This window comes from Centruroides vittatus, unplaced genomic scaffold (genome assembly GCF_030686945.1).
Source record: "Centruroides vittatus isolate TY-2023 unplaced genomic scaffold, ASM3068694v2 contig_484, whole genome shotgun sequence".
NCBI classification, from domain to species: Eukaryota; Metazoa; Arthropoda; class Arachnida; order Scorpiones; family Buthidae; genus Centruroides; species Centruroides vittatus.
The window spans coordinates 3025807-3045562 of NW_027122274.1; the positions used below are offsets into that span (position 1 = coordinate 3025807).

The 19756-nt window shown below is 29.0% G+C and overlaps 1 protein-coding gene across 1 annotated transcript in view; it reads left to right on the forward strand.

The window, feature by feature from the left end:
- Cand1 (Cullin-associated and neddylation-dissociated 1) overlaps positions 1–19756 on the forward strand; it is a 90163-nt gene that overhangs the window by 47583 nt on the left and 22824 nt on the right. The window contains exons 12-16 of the mRNA XM_067273668.1: positions 8852–8969; positions 11490–11841; positions 14128–14242; positions 16914–16999; positions 18595–18759. Of these exons, the coding sequence (XP_067129769.1) occupies positions 8852–8969; positions 11490–11841; positions 14128–14242; positions 16914–16999; positions 18595–18759 (836 nt within the window). The remainder of the gene's footprint in view (positions 1–8851; positions 8970–11489; positions 11842–14127; positions 14243–16913; positions 17000–18594; positions 18760–19756) is intronic.

A 19756-nucleotide genomic window follows, 5' to 3' on the forward strand; every position in this document is an offset into this window, starting at 1 on the left:
GTTATTGTTTTTCCTTTTTCCAAATAATCAGTATAGGTGATTCCGCATGCATCCCAAAAAATCGTGGCCATCACCTTCCCAGCTGATTTTGCTGTCTTTGCCTTCTTCAGAGCCCTTTCGCCTTCAAAAACCCACTGTTTTGACTGTTCTTTTGTCTCTGGGGTATAGTAGTGTATCCATGTTTCGTCCACAGTTATGTATCGACGCAGAAACTCTTCAGGATTGCGACGAAAAAGTGCCAAAATAGCCTTAGAGTCAACCACACGATTACGTTTATCCTCCACTGAGAGCAAACGCGGCACCCATCTTGCTGAGATTTTTTTCACACCCAATTTTTCATGCGAAATTGAAAACACTGTACCTTGTGATAAGCCTGTGGCCTCAACTATTTCACGCACTTTGATTTGTCGATCATTCAACCATATCGTGGATTTTGTCAATCATTTTGGGAGTAGTCACTTCCACTGGACATCCCGAACGATGTTCATCTTTTCTGGATGTACGGCCACGTTTGAACTCATTTACCCAATTGTAAACAGTTGCAAACACAGGAGCAGATGTGCCATGAACTTCATCCAACTCAGCTTTGATCTCTTTCGGTGTTAAGCCTTTTAAATATAAGTGTTTGATCACCACTCGAAACTCACTTTTTTCCATTTTTCTAAACAAACAAAAGTGTCTTGCTTCAATCGACAATAAAAATTAAACCATGCGATGAATATGACTGAGATTTTCACAACTGTCTAGTGAGCCATGATGCTTACTAAAAACGCACCAATTTTGATGCTACAAGCGCCATCTGTTGATTTTCTAAGGACTTATTGAACGACCCACGTACAAATACAGTATTATTTAATAGACATATGTATATGCATAATGTACAAAGAATACACTGTGCTTAGTACAAAGTGACCATATCTCTAGTTTAAATTAAATACTTACTGTCAGGATCTGTCAGCGAGTTTTTTCCCAGCTTTTACTCACCAGTTGCATTTGTTTTAATGACTGCTGTATTTGTTGAAATGAGCCTGCACCCATTTGGTATTGTTGTTGCCACTTACTTATCAATGAAGCAGACAGTGAAACAATCTGTGACAATTCTGTTTTTAACCTTTTCTGGTCATTGGCACTTTTACTTTCTACTGAGCCAGAAACACTTTCAGAAGCAGGAAAGTTGGTGATATTCTGGTTATCACTGCTACCAGGAACAATTTTAGTGTCTGATTTCTGTTTCAGAAACTTGTCCATTGTGCAAATCATTTTTGTGAACAACAGTCTGATTTTGTTACTAGATATCATTTCACAGTAATGTTGCCAACCTAACGAAAGAAAATTATAGCATCTGCATCCCTGGAATTATTGGAGATGTCATGATTTCAATTGATATTATTTGAGAAAATATCTAGTAGTAATAATAATAATAATAACCATCCTCTCCCGTGGTCACCACCTGGTCGTGGTGGGAGAGCCCAGTAATTTTACTGATCCATAGGGCAATGCAGGCTGGAGCACAAGCTCCTGGTAGGGACACCCATGCCAGTAAGGTCTATGGGGAGAAATGAAGCTAAGAGTGACCACACCCACATTCTGTGGAGATATTTATTATGGTAATAACTAGATCTAAATGTGATACCGGCTCGGACGTCGCCCGGGTTAACAAGGTCCGCGTTCGTGGGTTAGGCAGAGGCTCACGTTCGAAAAATAGGCCACAGTCTCCCTTGGTTACTGGTGGCGAAAGCAGCATGGCTACTGCAATGCTCTCAACAGATGTGAGGAACCAACCCAGCCTTGGTGTTTCTGTGGCAATGCATCCGCAGACCACAAAGGCTGGAAAACCACGCCAACGGATGAAATGGACAGTAGAAATGAATGAGTTTATCATCCGTACTTACTACACGATCACAAAACTCGAAACAAACATGACAGCATACAGACAACAACTACACCATAGATTCACACAACAGTATCCTCATCTCGCTGTCACTGAACAAAGGGTTGTTGATCAAAAAAGAACAATTATACACAACAACCTTATTCCACAAACAACACTTGAACTTATCAAACAACAGGTTGCTGATCAAATACATCAACAGACAGAAACATCTAACATTAATGAAGATCATGTAACCTGTCAGGATAATCCAGCAACAAGCATTGATAATAACACACATACAACAATTATCACTAATGATACTACAGACACTTCCTCATCCATCACTGATAACATAGACTTGGATTTAGTTAATACGCTGTCACTTATATTTCAGGAAACACTCACTAAATATACAGGTACAGATCCGACACAACGACCACGAATACCAAAAATCAACACGTCAAAGGAAGTAGGAAAAACACTAAATTATGTAAACACTCACTACCACACTACATTCATTCAATTTCTACACTCGCAGACATTCATACATTAGTTTATGCTAGGGCAGTCACAGTGGAGACACACCATGGACTGAAAGTTCAATCACAGACAAATACACAGAAAACACAATTCTATCACAAGCCTGCCTGGCAGAGAAGAATAGAAACAAATAAATGACATTAGACAGCAATTAGGCAGGCTGACACAATACACTAAAAACAACATAACACCCAAATTAAGGAAACGGCTCAAAAACATTTTCAAGAAAATAAAAACACACACAAAACACGAACATCACAACACACGCATTACAGAATACATTGATACACTAAAACAAAAACTTGCTGCCAAAGCACTTAGACTCAAACGATACAAAACTTGTACACTACGAAAACAACAAATAAATTATTTACAAACAATGAAAAACTCTTTTACAGACAAATTAATAACAAAGCAAACACTGATATACAGCACAGTGGCACACCAACAGAAGAAGAACTCACAACTTATTGGTCTTCTCTTTGGTCCAGTGCTGTCACGCACAATGCTGATGCAGGCTGGATCGAGGAGAAGAACAGAAACTTGCACAACATACCAACTATGCGCTGTGCTGAAATAAACATACATGATTTCTAATACACTGTTAACAGAACACACAACTGGAAGACACCTGGTGTAGACAACATTCACAATTTCTGGTACAAAAAGTTTACATCACTGCACCAGGAACTAGCTAACCACCTAACACACATCATCATCAATCCACAAGACATGCCAAATTTTCTTACTCAGGGCATCACCTACATGAAACCTAAAAACAACAATACCACATACCCCACACAATACAGACCAATTACATGTCTTTCAGCACTTTACAAATTATTTACATCCTGTATCGCAAACAAAATATACAAACATATTGAAAAACACGACATTCTCACGGAACAACAAAAAGGTTGCCATAGAAATCACAGGGGTTGCAAAGAACAGTTACTCATAGGTTCAGTCATTCTACAGCAAGCACACAAACAACACAGAAACATACACATGGCATATATAGACTACAGAAAAGCATTCGACAGTGTTCCACACAGTTGGCTGCTACATATTCTACACATGTACAAAATACATCCATCACTCATTACATTCTTTCAAAACACCATGCAGCACTGGAGAACAACACTACATCTCAGGGTTCATAACACTTCCATACAAACAAACCAAATTTTTATTAGGCGAGGAATTTTTCAAGGAGATTTCTTGAGTCCTCTCTGGTTCTGCCTAGCCTTGAACCCATTATCCAACATGTTAAACAACACGCAATATGGTTACAATATCAGACATGAAAAAACAACACAGTTTACACTGTCACATCTCATGTACATGGATGACATAAAACTTTATGCATCCACACAAAAACAACTTCATCAACTCCTACAAATCACACATTCATACACCAAGGACATACAAATGGAATTTGGCCTAGATAAATGCAAAACAGTTCACATAGAAAAAGGAATCCTGAAGAAAGAAGATTTTGCACTTGGAAATGGAGACATTATTGAATCCATGGAAGAGGGCGAGTTCTACAAGTATTTAGGATTCCAACAGGCCAAACTAACAGAACATACACAAATAAAGCAAAGATTAATTAAAGAATACTAAAGTAGGTTAAATGCTATTCTCAGAACACAGTTAAATGCAAAACATACAGTCAAAGCAATAAACACATATGTCATTCCAGTACTCACATATTCTTTTGGAGTTATACATTGGACTCACACAGATCTCGAGCAACTCCAAAGGAAAACAAGAACAACACTTACTAAGCATAAACAACATCATCCTAAATCCGCCACAGAAAGATTAATTCTTCCACGTAAAGATGGCGGACGTGGCCTGATTGACATAGTTAACCTTCACTACAAACAAATACAGTCACTGCGAGTTTTTTTCTACAAAAAACAAGAAACATCACAATTACATAAAGCAGTAACTCTAGCAGACTCGAATAACACACCATTAAACTTACACTCACATCATATGGACACAACACAACATATAAAAAGCATAGACACCATTAAGCAATCGTGGGCTCGAAAGGCACTCCATGGCAGGCATCCTTACGATCTGGCCCAGGATTTTGTTGACAAAACTGCGTCAAACAGCTGGTTAGCTCGGGGATGCCTCTTTGGGGAGACGGAAGGATTCATGATTGCCATACAGGATCAGGTCATAAATACTAAAAACTACAGAAAACACATACTCAAAGATGCAACACTCACAAATGACACATGCAGAAAATGTCACATCATGCCAGAAACTATACAACACATCACCTCTGGTTGCAAGCTCTTGGCACAGACAGATTATTTACACAGACATAACCAAGTAGCAAATATAATACACCAAGAGCTTGCAAAGAAACACAAATTAGCAGACATCCACGAACCATACTACAAATACATTCCACAGACAATATTGGAAAACGACACGCACAAAATGTACTACGACAGAGCCATAATCACAGATAAAACAATTTACCAGAACAGACCAGACATCACACTCATTGACAAACACAATAAAATCACATACATTATAGACATATCCATTCCAAACACTCACAATATACAAAACGCATGCACTGAAAAAATTAGCAAGTACACAGAACTCGCCCAGGAAATAAGGCATCTGTGGAGGATGGATGGGGTGCTTATTGTACCTGTAGTTCTCTCCTCTACAGGTGTCATACCACACACACTACACAAAAGCCTGGGCACATTAGAATTGAATAGAAACACATACATCAGACTACAGAAGGCCACTATATTGAATACATGTCATATTGTGAGAAAATTCCTGAATACAGACACACACACTGATACACTTCTTTAATTTCTGTTTTGGTTACTATGCCTTGACTTTGGTCCGGCATAGTACACAGCCACCGGTGTTCACCGAGTATATCTCACATAACCATCATAGTCTGTTTGTAGCTTCATTTGTTGTCTGTCTTTCTCAACAGATGGCAGTACTTCATAACTCATTATAATATTTATTATTTATGATTATTTGTTATAGTTACGTTGTTGTTATTAATATTAATAGTAATGTTATCAATTTTATTAATATAATATTCAGAGTGGGATTAACCAGATGATGCTACTTCATATTATTCGGCAATGCCGTTTTTTTATTTAAAATGAGTCTTCTCATTTAAGAAACTGAATTAAGGTCTCTATTACTCAGAAAAGACAGCAAAAATCCTTTTTTAAGGATATTGAATTTTTGGTACTGTTTGGTATCTGGGACTCAAATGGTGGAAGTGACTATATCATCATGGTTCACCATATTATCCTGATCAAGTCAGTTTGATAAAAGTAGCATTCGATAGGAACATAATACAGGTATACCTCACCTTACGTTGGTAATTGGTTCCAGGAGAGGCCACTTAAGTCAAATTTACTTGTCACTAGGCTAAACCACAAATAACCATTTCCAGTTCTGTATTTTATTTATTAATGCATTTTTAATAATATATGGTTAATAAGAATCTATTTTAAGCTTACAAACAAATTACTTTTTTCTGTACTATATTAAAAACTAAAATTTATCTAAATTTACGGATATTGGAACAGTATGTACATACTTGTAAATGTACATGTTTACAATTTGGCAATGTTTACCTTACATTGCGGACTCTTTATTTGTTAATGTGGTTTGCTCTAAGACATTATAAAATAAAATACTTTTATAAGGTTAAATAACAAATACAGTTATTAAAATTATTCTGCATAGTAGAAAATGAACTAATTTACATTAAATTTACCAATAAAAACCACTAAATAAGACAATACAGTCACAGATATTTTCGTATTTCAAACTCTAATCGTTGTCGTCTTTTTCTCGCATGCACCAGAATGGATGTGCGCGACATTCAGCTCAACCATGTCGCCAGCATGGGGGACAAGCACCACATATATATTTTGACAAACTATGTATAATTGAGAACAACTTAACTTGAAACGATATAACCCAAGGTGTACCTGTATATTAAGTAGGGGAAGAAGATAGGATAAATACTGTACATTACAGACATCTTGGTCCATTACACTGATGCTTTCTACCCATAGAGATATGAAAGCATATTTGAAGTAATTCTGAAATATACAAAAACACATTGACAAATGTGCTAATTTCCTGTATGACAATGTGTGAAATTTCTCATTGCTTTTTCACAAATTTTCAGATGAAAGTTGTCACAAAAAAAAAAAAAAAAAAAACAAGAAACTTTCATTAGTAAGGTCCTTACAATGTAATCAGTTTTAATTGTTGGCTATTTTATAATAAATATTTTTATTTGATTGTTGTCAAATTAGTGATATATGTATATATATACGGGGGGGTGTAAAGTAGGTATACAGTTGTAATTATGGGAAAAAACATACAGGAAGAAAATAAAAAGAAAAACATTTATTTTTATGTACAAATTAAATCACAAATAAGGAATGCAAACTAATAAAAGATGATAATAATAATAATGAACATCAAACATTTGTATTTCTCAGATTCTCAACTGTATACCTACTTTTACACCTCCCTTCCATTATTTTTATTAATTTTGTTTTTCTGGTTAAAAACTTACATTTGTTTGTTATATTTATAAAAAGATTAATAATGAATTGATATAACAATAATTTTGATATTGATCAAAATTAACAAAGTATTTGTGATCAGTATCAAAATTATTACAGTAGAATGTTGATTATCTGAAATAATAGGTTAGGGCAATTTCGGATAATTTTTATTTTTTAATCAATCACACTTGGTAAGAAAGAATAAAAAGATAAATACTTCAAATAAAGTAAAAATAGTAATTTTAATTCAAGTACAATAGTAAAAAGATTGAAGCATAGAACGCATAATACATAATTTAATATATACAAATAATAAGAAATAATGAAAAAGAATGTCTAATAATTAATATTAAAAAGAAGCACTAGTCCTTTCTATCATACATATGAAACTTTGAATTTAAAGTAAAAAATACAAAACAGTGAAATTAATATTAAATAAAGTTTTTGCATAAAAATTATTTTAGTTTTTTGTTGAAAAAATACTTTACTTTGTTTTACATTTTTTTTCTTTTCTTGTATTGAAAAAAATCGCTTCAGGATGCATTTCTAACTATGCTATTTTTTATGCATCAAATGCTTCCCTGTCCATAGGCACAGTGATGCATTTGACTCATTAATCATGCTTTTCCATATGTGCTGTAATAAATACAAAAATTAAATCTCAATGTCAGGCTGCAATTTTTAATCATTTTTTAATTTAAAAAGATTACATGACACAGTCCAGAATGGAAGATCATATATGGTGGTACCGCCTACTTCAAACACTTTAGAGTTTGAACACTAAATTAGACAAAAATTTCCTTCAGAATTTGAACTGCTTATGCAGTGAAAAAATTTACTTCAAGCATAAATCCAATCTATTGTGCATCCAAGTCATCTCAGATTTTGAGTGCTTAGAAACAAATCTAATGAATTTTTAAGACTCATCTTTAAAGACTGTATTCTCTTATAGTTCTCTTCATGCAATTATGAAAATAATCAAATTTTGATTGTCTAAAATAAGGGCTGTCCATGAAACTTTTAATTTTATTTTCAAATATTACCTCTTGAGTCCTTAGTAAGTAACGGTTAAAGATTTAAGTTTTTTGTGATGTGTAATAGGGCATTAACAAGCACAGCTGACTTTGTCATTAAGTCGGATTTATGATACTATCGAAATCCTTGCAGCAGTATTCACACTTTTCTGTTTTGTTCGCTTGTCATTATATTAATTCATTGATGCATTATGTATGATATTCTAGATGTTTTTATATGTATGATGTTTGATTTATGCACTGTGAATATCAAAATTAGCAAAAAGCATTTTCATTTTTATATATTATGAATTAAATGGCTATAAGTAGATATGAGATGTTAGTAAATAAATTGATGATAATTAATAAATATGCAAAAGTATATTCACATATTTTATATCTTTCTAACAGTAAAAACATTTTTAAAAAAGCAACAAAAACTTTATTAAAAAACTATGTTTGTTATCAGGTTATCATAGTTCCTACAAAAGAAAATTATATAATTAAGGTAATTTGTTTATTTGGAGGTATACAGCAGTTAAAGAAGTCATCTATTATAGAAGATAAAGATTTAACTAAATTTTATCAGTTTATGAAAGAGAATAGAAAAAATTTTTATTGTTTTTTTATATTTCTAACATAGAGCAACTTTTGCTATTGAATATTTATTTTAATAAAGATTCATTAATAATTATAATTTGATGCTTCCTTTTTTAACATAATTATTATTCATAATGTAAAAAATAAAAATAAAATTTTTTTAAGTTAATTAAATAGATATCATTTTTTAAAAATCAATTTACAGATATTTTTCTACTTTTTTCCAGATCATCCAACATCATTTGATTTCACTCCATTTGTGAATGAAATATATCAGTGTACTTTAGTCAGATTAAAAGCTGCTGATATTGATCAAGAAGTGAAAGAACGAGCAATTTCATGCATGTAAGTTAATTTAGTATTAAAAATAATAATAATAAACAAATAAAAGTTGTAATAATAATTAGCATATTATGATTTTTTATTTAAAAGGAACAAATTTTTATACTTAAATATTTTCTCAAATTAATGAAATACAAACCATTGGATATTGGTACGATAACTATTAGTGTTATAATAGTATAAGATATTAAATCGTACCAATATGGTTTAATATATAGTTTTTTCAAAATAACTTCTGATAGTAATTGGCATTACAATACTATACATGTGGAACCTAATTTTAGTTTTTCTTCAGATTAAAATCTAGTGTTAATTTTCTATAAGGTAATTGATCATATTTTGTCAAAAAAAAAAAAAAATCAAATATGAAACTTCACTTGTTGAAATTGAATTTCAGTTGTAGTTGTTATCATCAGTATCTTAAAAATTTGACTGAGGCTGTTCAATTAATTTATGCTATCAGTCACAACTTATGCTTAATAATGTTGTTATTCTTATCCTGTACTTTTAATGTTAAACATTGTTTTAATCCTCAAATCGTAACTTTCTGGTTTTTTAGGTAATTGTTTTAATCATTATTTTACACATTAAACTGCTGCTATTTTTTACTTTATTTTATTTATAAGCTAACTGTTAAAAATGATATTGCAAGAAACCAATGAAGTAGACAACACTGAATGAATTACTACTAATTGGTGATTATAATTAAAAAATGTTTAAGTTAAGCAATTTTTAATTGTTTTATCATGTCTTTTTAATATAATTCAATTAAATTAGAAATTTTACTAACTGTAACTTGCATAATATCATTTGGTTATCATCATCAAGTTCCAAAGTGATTTCAATAAGCAGATTCTACTGTGTGTATTTTTGACTTTGATTATAAATTTAACAATAAATTAAAGATTAATACTGAATCTACATGAAAAAATTTGTCATATATACACTATTTTAAATATTTAATTATTTAAAAAATTATTAATCACAATATAATTTGAAATATTTTCTTTATTATTTTGTTTATAAACAGTTGTCAATTATAAAGTAATTTTGGTTGTTTTATTTCTTCAATACAGTTAAAATTTAAGTTTTCAGCAGTAGAATGTGTGTTTGTTCTTATTTTGAAAACAGTATTATAAAATTATTTCTGAACAGATTTTAAATGAAGATTACAGGATTACAATAAAGTATGGATAGTGACATGATATGAACTTTTCACTATTGTTTATCTATATTAGGAATAATGTATGCAGTTAAAATTTTTCAAATCTAAGATAAATATTTATTTATTCGAAACGTTTTCTGTATAAAGAAAAACATGTCACTTATTTGCTTTGATAGTGGGAAAAAAAAAAACTAATTTTGTTTTTTTTTTTCTTGCATAAATAAACTCTTTAGATACAGTACTTTCATTGTGTAAAATGGCACATTTCTACCTCAATTGGAACATAAGAGATCATGTGTGTCATCAACTCATATTTAACTGTTATTCAGTTAGAACCTTTATATGATTTCCTTTTAAGGTTAATACTTTTTTAATTATTTCACTTCAAAGCAAAGCAAAAAATATTTAGAGAAGTTTAACTCAGAATAAATTTACCAATAATTAAAATGTAAACTATGAGAAATTTTAATATTCACTTACAAAGAAAAATGTCAGTTAATAAATTTTATATATATTATAAAATTTATTAACTTTGACATTTTTCTTTATGGCTTCATGAACTTGTTATTTATGTGAAATATTTTATATGAATAAGTACAAAAACTTAGTCTAATGGAAAGAGACATCTAGTATATTAGCAAAAAAATTAAATACGATATATCTGCTTATTGTGATCACTTATACTGATATTAATTAGGGTAAGTAAATAAGACTACAATTAATGGAAATTCTGATTTTGTTGACTGTTTGGACTTGTCATTTTAATGTCAGTTAAAAAGTATACATTGAAGATTTATTAATTAGTAGTAATTCATTTACATTATTTGTCTGATTTTTCCCCCCCTGCATTTCATTAATAAAACACTCATATTTATAATGCTGTTATGCGGTATTACATTTAAATCTCTGAAGCTGATAGCATGAAAAGATAGCTTAAAAATAGGACTATTTATCTGGAGATAATTATAACTGAAACTTTGATTGAAATAAGCAAGATTCTACAAATGTATTTTATACATTATGGAATATTTATATAAGTTGATTCTACTATATATTCTGTCACTTATGAAAATTCAATATTGGACAACTATAGAATGAAATGGTATGTCATTGAAATGTTTTATGTATCATCTATAGATTTTTAAAACAGTTTATAACTGTTTAATCAAGTAGATTAAGTAGTAATAAAAAAAAGTTAGAAAGCAAATAAAAAAATAATGATTAGTTTTCTTTGAAAATGAATTTTTGAGTTTTAACTATTATAAACAATTTTATGAAAACAAATTAAGTATTGTAAGAAATATTTAATGATATACTTTAATTTGCAATATGTTTTTATGAAATGTTTTTATTTATAGGGGTCAAATAATATGCAATCTTGGAGATGTCTTGCAACCTGAACTACAAACATGCCTACCTATCTTTTTAGATAGATTAAAGAATGAAATTACAAGATTAACTACAGTGAAAGCTTTAACAAAAATTGCTGGATCTCCCTTAATTATTGATTTGGGACCAATCCTTTCAGAATCTATGCCAGTTTTAGCATCTTTCCTTCGCAAAAACCAAAGAGCACTGAAACTTAGTACACTTACGTTACTAGATACTCTTGTAAAAAATTATAGTAGTTCATTGACTAAAGATATGATTTCAGCAGTTATGACAGAATTACCTCCATTAATTTGTGAAAGTGATTTACATATTTCACAGGTAAATTTAAACTCTGAATTAACTAATCTTATATTATAAAATATTTAAAAAAATAACAATGATATTAAATGTCATGAACTAACAAAGGTATTACTAAAAAATACATAGATTTTTCAAACTTCGATTGTTTGAACCATCTGTTGTTGTTTTTTCATTTTAGATAATTTAAAATATATTTTAACCTTGTTTTGATTTATCTGCATCTTCTACCTTTTGCTTGCCATTGCAATAGACCAGGAGTTTTGAACCGTTTGGAGTGCATACCATATAGTAAGCATGCCTAACTTTAAAGATGTTTATGCATGCCAAAGTTTTAGACTTCAAATAACAATATTTAAATAAACTAAACGAATGTGCTTTAAGTAGAATAAATGTAAAAAAGCTGTTTGAAAAAAGAATGATTGGGTGATAAATCAAAAGGATAATTGAAGACAGAGGATAAATCAAAATAGTATGATACATTGCATGCCACAGATTTGCCATCCCTGCCATAGATTAATATAATGCCAGAAATGAATTTTTCTATCTTAATATGTACTATTGTTGAATTTACTAATTCAAGTGTCTTGACTGTGTGAATGATTTGTTTAATATGTTACCATTAAATATGTATAAACCATTGTCTTGACAATTGGTAAGATCGGATTTTATTTAAAAAGTTGTCCCGCACTTAATAATATGATGTCAAAAATTATTATTCTGTTTTATGATCTTATATTTCTCAAATGTAATAAAATTAGATCATATGATCATAGGTTGCTTTGTCTTATATTTAAATATAATATAATTGTAATTTATTGCATTTTTTTCTCTTGTACTGTACATATAATGAAACTTAGTACACTTACTATGTAAGTGTACTAAGTTTCATTATATGTACAAGAGAAAAAAATGTATCTTTATTCCATAGTAACAGCAGCTAAATTTTAAATCATAATTAATGCTAAACTACATTATCCTGTATAGTACAGTACTTCAACATGTTTCTTAAGCTTTCCAACATGTGGTTTATTTTTATCATCATCTTTATTCCACAGAGTATGATTGAGGAACTATGATATATATTAATTTATCAACATCATTTAGAAAACAAATTTTACATAAGATATTTTTTAATATAAAAAATGTTGTTGTTTAAATAATTTAATATTTATATATTAATAATAAAAATTAAAGTTAAATATTGATTCAGCAAAATCTATCTAAAATAGATCCTCTGTAAAGCAGAAACCTGTCAAATGGAAAATAATCTCAGAATAAATTATTTTGCTATGGAAATAATAATGATAAACCAGAAATTTGTCTAATATGGAAATGGAAGACTTTTTAGATACCAATTGCATAATTTAATCTGAGTGAAACAATTTAACCATAGTAACAGCAGCTAAATTTTAAATCATAATTTATGCTAAAACTTGCAGTTATAGTGGACTTCTCAGTAATAAGACTTGTTCCCCCGAAGTAACAAATGTTTAAAAATACGTTGTTTTGGAGGAATGTCACATGTACTAAGAATTTAAACAGTAGTTACTAGAAATTGAATTAATTCAATGTATTCTTATTTTTTTAAATAAAAATTTATTAAAAGAGCATGGTAAATTATTGTAGGATGAAACACTTCTGCTGTCTTGATATTAGCTAGACAAAAGAAGCAACCACAGCTTCCTAGTAAAATTCTTAGAACTAGCCAAAATTAAGGAATATAATAATGATATAAAGAGTAAAAAATATTAAGTTCTAAGAACAATTATTCTTATACATAGTTTGTTACTTAGATTTTAGAACATCTATTTTTTTTATTTAAAAATTAGCATGAGTTAATTTTTAAATAAAAATTGAATGTTCTAATTTCTTGACTATTGTTAAATTAGTCTAATAAAATGCTGACTAATATGTGATATACCCTCAGGAGGAATAGGGCAGTTCTGTGAGTACTATTATATATATATATATATATATTAGTATTTCAATATGTTTTTGAAACATATGGCACTTACATTGAAGCAGTTCTAAACAACAGTTGTAGTGTTTTATCAGTTTTCTCTTTTTTCTGCATTAATGAAAACATAATCAATTATAAAATGGATGCCTACCATTATGAAAAACTCTGGCTTGTATTATTGTGTTCTATTTTAGACTGACTTTGTTGTATATTGCAATTCTTACTTTAAACATGTAATCTAACATGTAACACTAAACATGTAATCTACATGTTTAGTTTATTTTCAAATACTTGATTTTTAACATTTTATAATAAAATTCTTATTTTATTGATTTATATTTTAGTTAACATTGAGTTTACTTACATCTATATCTAAAGTTCAACAAGAAGCACTTCTAAATGTTACTGATGCAATTCTTCCAGAAGTTTTAGTACTTGTGAAATCTCCATTATTGCAAGGTAGTAGCATTAATACATCTACCTTTGTCTAATTTATGTAATTGCTATTTGTTTTTTCTAGGTTAAAATAAAATAATCTAGCATATGTAATTTTTGTACCGAATTTAATTTTTTTAATTTGAAAAAGAAATAAACTAAATGGAATGAATTGAATACATGAAATCTGTGAATTCATAATTTGTAGATTTTATATAGATGAATGTTTTTGTATATATTTGGAAAAATCAGTATATTTGCATTCATATAAAATCATTAAGTTATGAATATAACAAAATATATACATTTTTGTAATTTTTGAATTACATATTACAGATGATGATCATAAAGTAAAAGATTGAAATACAGAAATAAATTAGTTATCGAAATATAATATTTATTTTAATTTTACGTATTTAATAGTTGATAGTTTTTACTATATACAGAAAATAAAGAATATAACAAGTAGTAATCTTATTAGATTTCTTATTGTATATGTTTCACTAAAGGCCAGTACTAATATAAAAGTGAAGAGATACGTTCTCTTCTCTTTTCTATTATTTTTTCATAAATGTTTATACTTCAAAATAATGAAAGAGAACTGTGTATGTGCTTTCGATACGTACAGTTTAAAATAAAGTTTTGAAAATACTTGAGCTTTGAATATTCCCATTAGGGTTTCTCGAGCGAGATCCCGGTTGTTTTTTTTTTTAACCCAGGAAATATTCCGGAAAATTCTTCTCATCCCAGGAAATCCCACAAATTTCTTAAAAATTCACTTTTTTCTTATTTTATGTTAAGGTTGTGGAAATTTTGCCAATAGAAAGTATAATTAACTCATAAACTGTCAGAATACATTTGTATTTATTAATTTTAAATCTACTTATTAGTTTTTTTTAAATTTTTCTTCGTTATGGCATGTCAGATTGTCAATAATCAATATGTAGCCTATTTGTGACAGGACTCTGAAAATTCTTTACTTGTCAGAACCTGTAATATCTGGAATAATTGTGCTTATGCTGTCTTAATTATTAACCATGCCCAGTAGCTTCAATAACTGCATAATGCCAGATTGTGCAAATTGGGCAAGGCTACAAATGAGTACAAAGTCTGCAAGTATGAAGTTTTTCTTCATAAACGTAATTATTAAAGCCAAACGAATTGCCGAATTATTGGGCTATAAGCTTGATGCCGCTATTAAAGCAGCTGAGGCAGACAAATCAAGAATACTAGAGAGCAAAAGAAGTACTACAATCTCAAAAATGAAATAGAAATCTTCCAGGCTATGGGTGAAAAAACACATAACATCTGTTTTCTCTTAAATACATTAAACACGATTCCACTCACATCAATTGAATCAGAAAGAACATTCTCGGTAGCAGGACTTTTCATTCATGAAATAAGAATCAAATTGAGTAATGGGAGTATTGACCATTTTTGCTTTTTAAAATCTTATTGTAAAAATTTACAATAATATTTTGTATTATGTTTTATTTAAAGAACGAAAATTATCTTTTAAATTAGAAGTTTGATCTAAGTTTTTTTTTTTTAAATTTTCAACTCAATTCAAAGCATTTTTTTTTTCTTTTTCTTTGTTGTTGTATGCAGTTTTCAGCAAACTTTAATAAATTTTTTCTATTTGTGAAAATTTCTACATAATTCAAAAGTAATTTTTAATATATATCTTACACTGCATTATTAATATGATTTTGGAGGTTGCGGAACGTATTAAATTAATTTAAAAAATGAAAAATAATTATATTATTTGATTTCATGATATTTTGTATATCTTAAAAATAATTAATTCTATCCCTGGAAACAGTTCACTTTTATCCTGGAATCCCGGGACAAGCAAAAGACCGGGAAATGAGAAACCCTAATTCCCATGTCATAAAATTCTTAAAAAGTGTATTTGTGGTTCATTAATTTGAAGAAAAGAGATCAAATAATAATATAACTTTATAAAATAAATTAAGGAAAATGATTGTGAAATACATTTTTGATTTTAAGTAAGTTTTAAATTGATATTATCTTTATATATATATATATTTGGATTTGATTAACTTAAAATATATAAATGATAAATTGCAATTTATCAAAGATAATCCTATGCTATCTCTTATTATTTCAATTGTTAGTCTCTATGTTGAAGAACACAAAGAATTGTGAGCTACCAACAGAGAGAAAAGTAGAATTTTTGTCAAGCTAATCAAAAGAGGCAAAAGAGAATGGAAGTATGTCACTAGTAATGTGCAAAGTATTGTGCACCTGTTTGGTGTCATTTTTCCTTCTCTTTTCATTTCTCATGAAAAGAGTATGAACAGGCCTTAACTTTTGTAATTTTGTAAATCTGTGCAAGAAATTAGTACATAACTAATACATTTATCTTATATGTTTATAATTGGTAATATTATCTATATTATAAATGAACTAAATAGAAAATTTTAATGAATAAAAATGTTTGGTTTTGATTGATCATCAAATTTCAGTACTGGAATTTAGTTCAATTTATAGAATACTTGCATTTTTAAAATATTATTTTTGGTATTTTTACTAAGATTTGTTTTTAATCTAATGTTATTTCTTTTTTCTTCTTAATTCAGAGAATGTTATTTAATTTTTGACTACTATTAATTTTGTAACAGTTAAAATTTTTATTGAAAAGTTTCTAATAATTAATACTAATGTACAACAGGTGCTGCTTTAAATGCAATGTTAGAATTTTTCCAAGCATTGGTGATGTCATATCTACCTGGTCTTGGATACAGAGAACTATTACAGGTATGAATTTCATGTAAGACTAAGTAATATTTAACATGATAATACTGAGAAATAGACTTTGGTTTTTCAACAAATCTTAAAAAAATTGAAAGAAATTTTTTTATAAGAATTTTATGTTGTATGTATTTGTAATAGTGAACTCATTAATGTAGAAACACATTGTTACTTGGTCTTTACTCTGTTTTTATTATTATTTTTTAGTCTGAATATTTGGTGTTAAGAAAATGAACTTTAACACCAAATGTGATAATGATGGTCATAAGTTAAATTAATTTTCTATCAATATATAACAACTGAATATTGAATTTTTTAATATTGAAATTGAATATGAGAAAATTCTGTATATACAAAATTATGATATACATACAAGTGTGTTTGGGGAGGTTAAAATTTTTATAATTTTGTATTTAGCTATAATTTAAATTACTTTTTTCAATTTTTAATATTTAAATAGCAAAAATGAACTGACTATTGCAATAATTATGTATTTTATTATATTATTATTTAATTACTATTGATTACCAACATTAGATTATTGAGAATCATTATAGAAAAGTGATTGATGAATTTTCTGAAAGAATTATTATAAACAAATTTATTCAAATAAAAAAAATATATAAAAATTTATATAGTTAAGAGAATCTTATATAGAACTTCAATTATCGTACAGTAGAACTTCAATTATCTGAACTAATTGGGGATGAAGGTAGTCCAAATAAGGAAAAATCCAGTTAATCGAAAAAAAATAATAATAATTGACAATGAAAGACATGATGTACAGTACGTACATACAGTATGAATAATTTTTATTTGTCTAGATTTACATATAGCTTCAATATTAAATTATTTTTCATTAAGAAATTCAATTTTCGATTTTTGTTTAAAGCTAGCTGTTCTTCTTGAAGCTGCTAAATCGCGAATACTTTTAAGATATATAAGTTGTCCCAAGTTACACTCTTCTTGGTTCTCAAACCACTTCATGGCGACATCTAAACACTGGGCAAGGTACGTTTCACCAGGCCCTCTGCTGGCGCAAGAAGATGGATTTTATAAGATAAAAAGCAGTTGAAACTGTCAAATTTTTATTCATGAAAATGCAAACTATTTATCGTTTTATGACGAGTAAAATTTTTTCGTCACATTCATGGCTTTTAAGAAATGGATAAACCTTTGAGGCGCGAGGCCCCTCGGACTGAGGTTGTAGGCGGTGGCCCACGTCGCCCATGCTTTACACCACCCTTGGCCATAGAAATGATGTAATTTGAATATAAATTATTTATGAATATGTATGTCAAGTTATATTTTTATTATGATGCAAAATTTATTAAAAAGTTTACTACCACTGTGCCAGATGAGACGTTGTTGGAACAAAAAAAAGTTATGCATTCCATCACGTACATAAACAGAGTTGCAATTCGCCAAGTGCAAATCAGCAAATTCGTAAAATTTTTGTTTATTTTGAACAATCCGGATAATCGAGGTTCTACTGTATAAATATGATATAATGAAAAATATTATTTTGTGCACTTAAGTTTTTATAATAATAATAATACAATTATTTTAAATTTATTAGTAATTATAATTGTTCTTTATAGAAATTAATATCACCAATATATCATCATGTTGAAAATCATCCATCACCATCTCATAATATTCATAAACAAGCATATCATTCTATTGCAAAATGTGTTGCTGCAATGACTGTAACTTGCCCACATGAAGCTCTTCCAGTTGTTCAACAGTTTCTTCAGGAATTGCAAGTAATTTATTTTGTAATCCTTATTCTCAATTTTATATTAAACTAGTATGTGTATAGTTACATGCATCTATAGTAAAATCTTGTTTTAACAGATCACAGAATAATGGATTTTTTTCCAGGTCCTACCAAATCAATGTCACATTACCTCCTTTTAGGGAATCTGTAACTCAAAATAATAGATTTTTTTAGCTCCATCTATTGTAAACTTTGCATTTTTTCAACATTTAGTTAATATTTGGGTGTTTCTGGAAATTTGTAGAGTTCAATGATGCACTTATGTCTGGGCCATGTACAATTCAAGAATCGTACAAAGAGAGTCAGTGGGTTGAAACAATTGAGAATCCACCTAGTGAATGTTTTGACATTGGTACAAGTGTAGTGCCAAAATTTAGAAGGCCATAGTCTTTCTAAGTTGTGTGAAGACTTTCCTGATGAGTTTCAGCTTAAACAAACAGAACGTACATGACATTGTTGTTAAACAGTTGTTGTATTCAATAGGCAGAAAAGAAGTAACAAAACAAGCCAAGATAGATGAGTTTTTTAACAAATCATGAAATCAAGTGAAGTGTTAATGAGCATATGTAATTTCCCTTTTTTGTGCTTACAGTATATACAGTGTCAGCTTTGTCATACACGTATAGGGCATAATATATAATCTTGTGACATAAGAGTTTCTATAGAATAAAGAATAGACATTTCGAGAGACTGAAAAATTTTCAAGTACAGGTATTTCTTATATGTAGGGGGTTAAAAAACAAAAGTTTTTTCAAATAACAGATATTTTCCTGCACATGCAAGAAATATGTTGTTTATGATATAATGGATTCTAGAAACATGATTTTTGATGGCCTTAGCAATCCATTAAAATGAGATTCTACTGTAATTACATAATTTAAATTTTTAACTCTATGTATAATTAATTTAATCTTAGTGTTTAGATACTTTAAAATTTTATTATATAATAATTGTATATATAGTGCAATTTCACTAATTCAAGC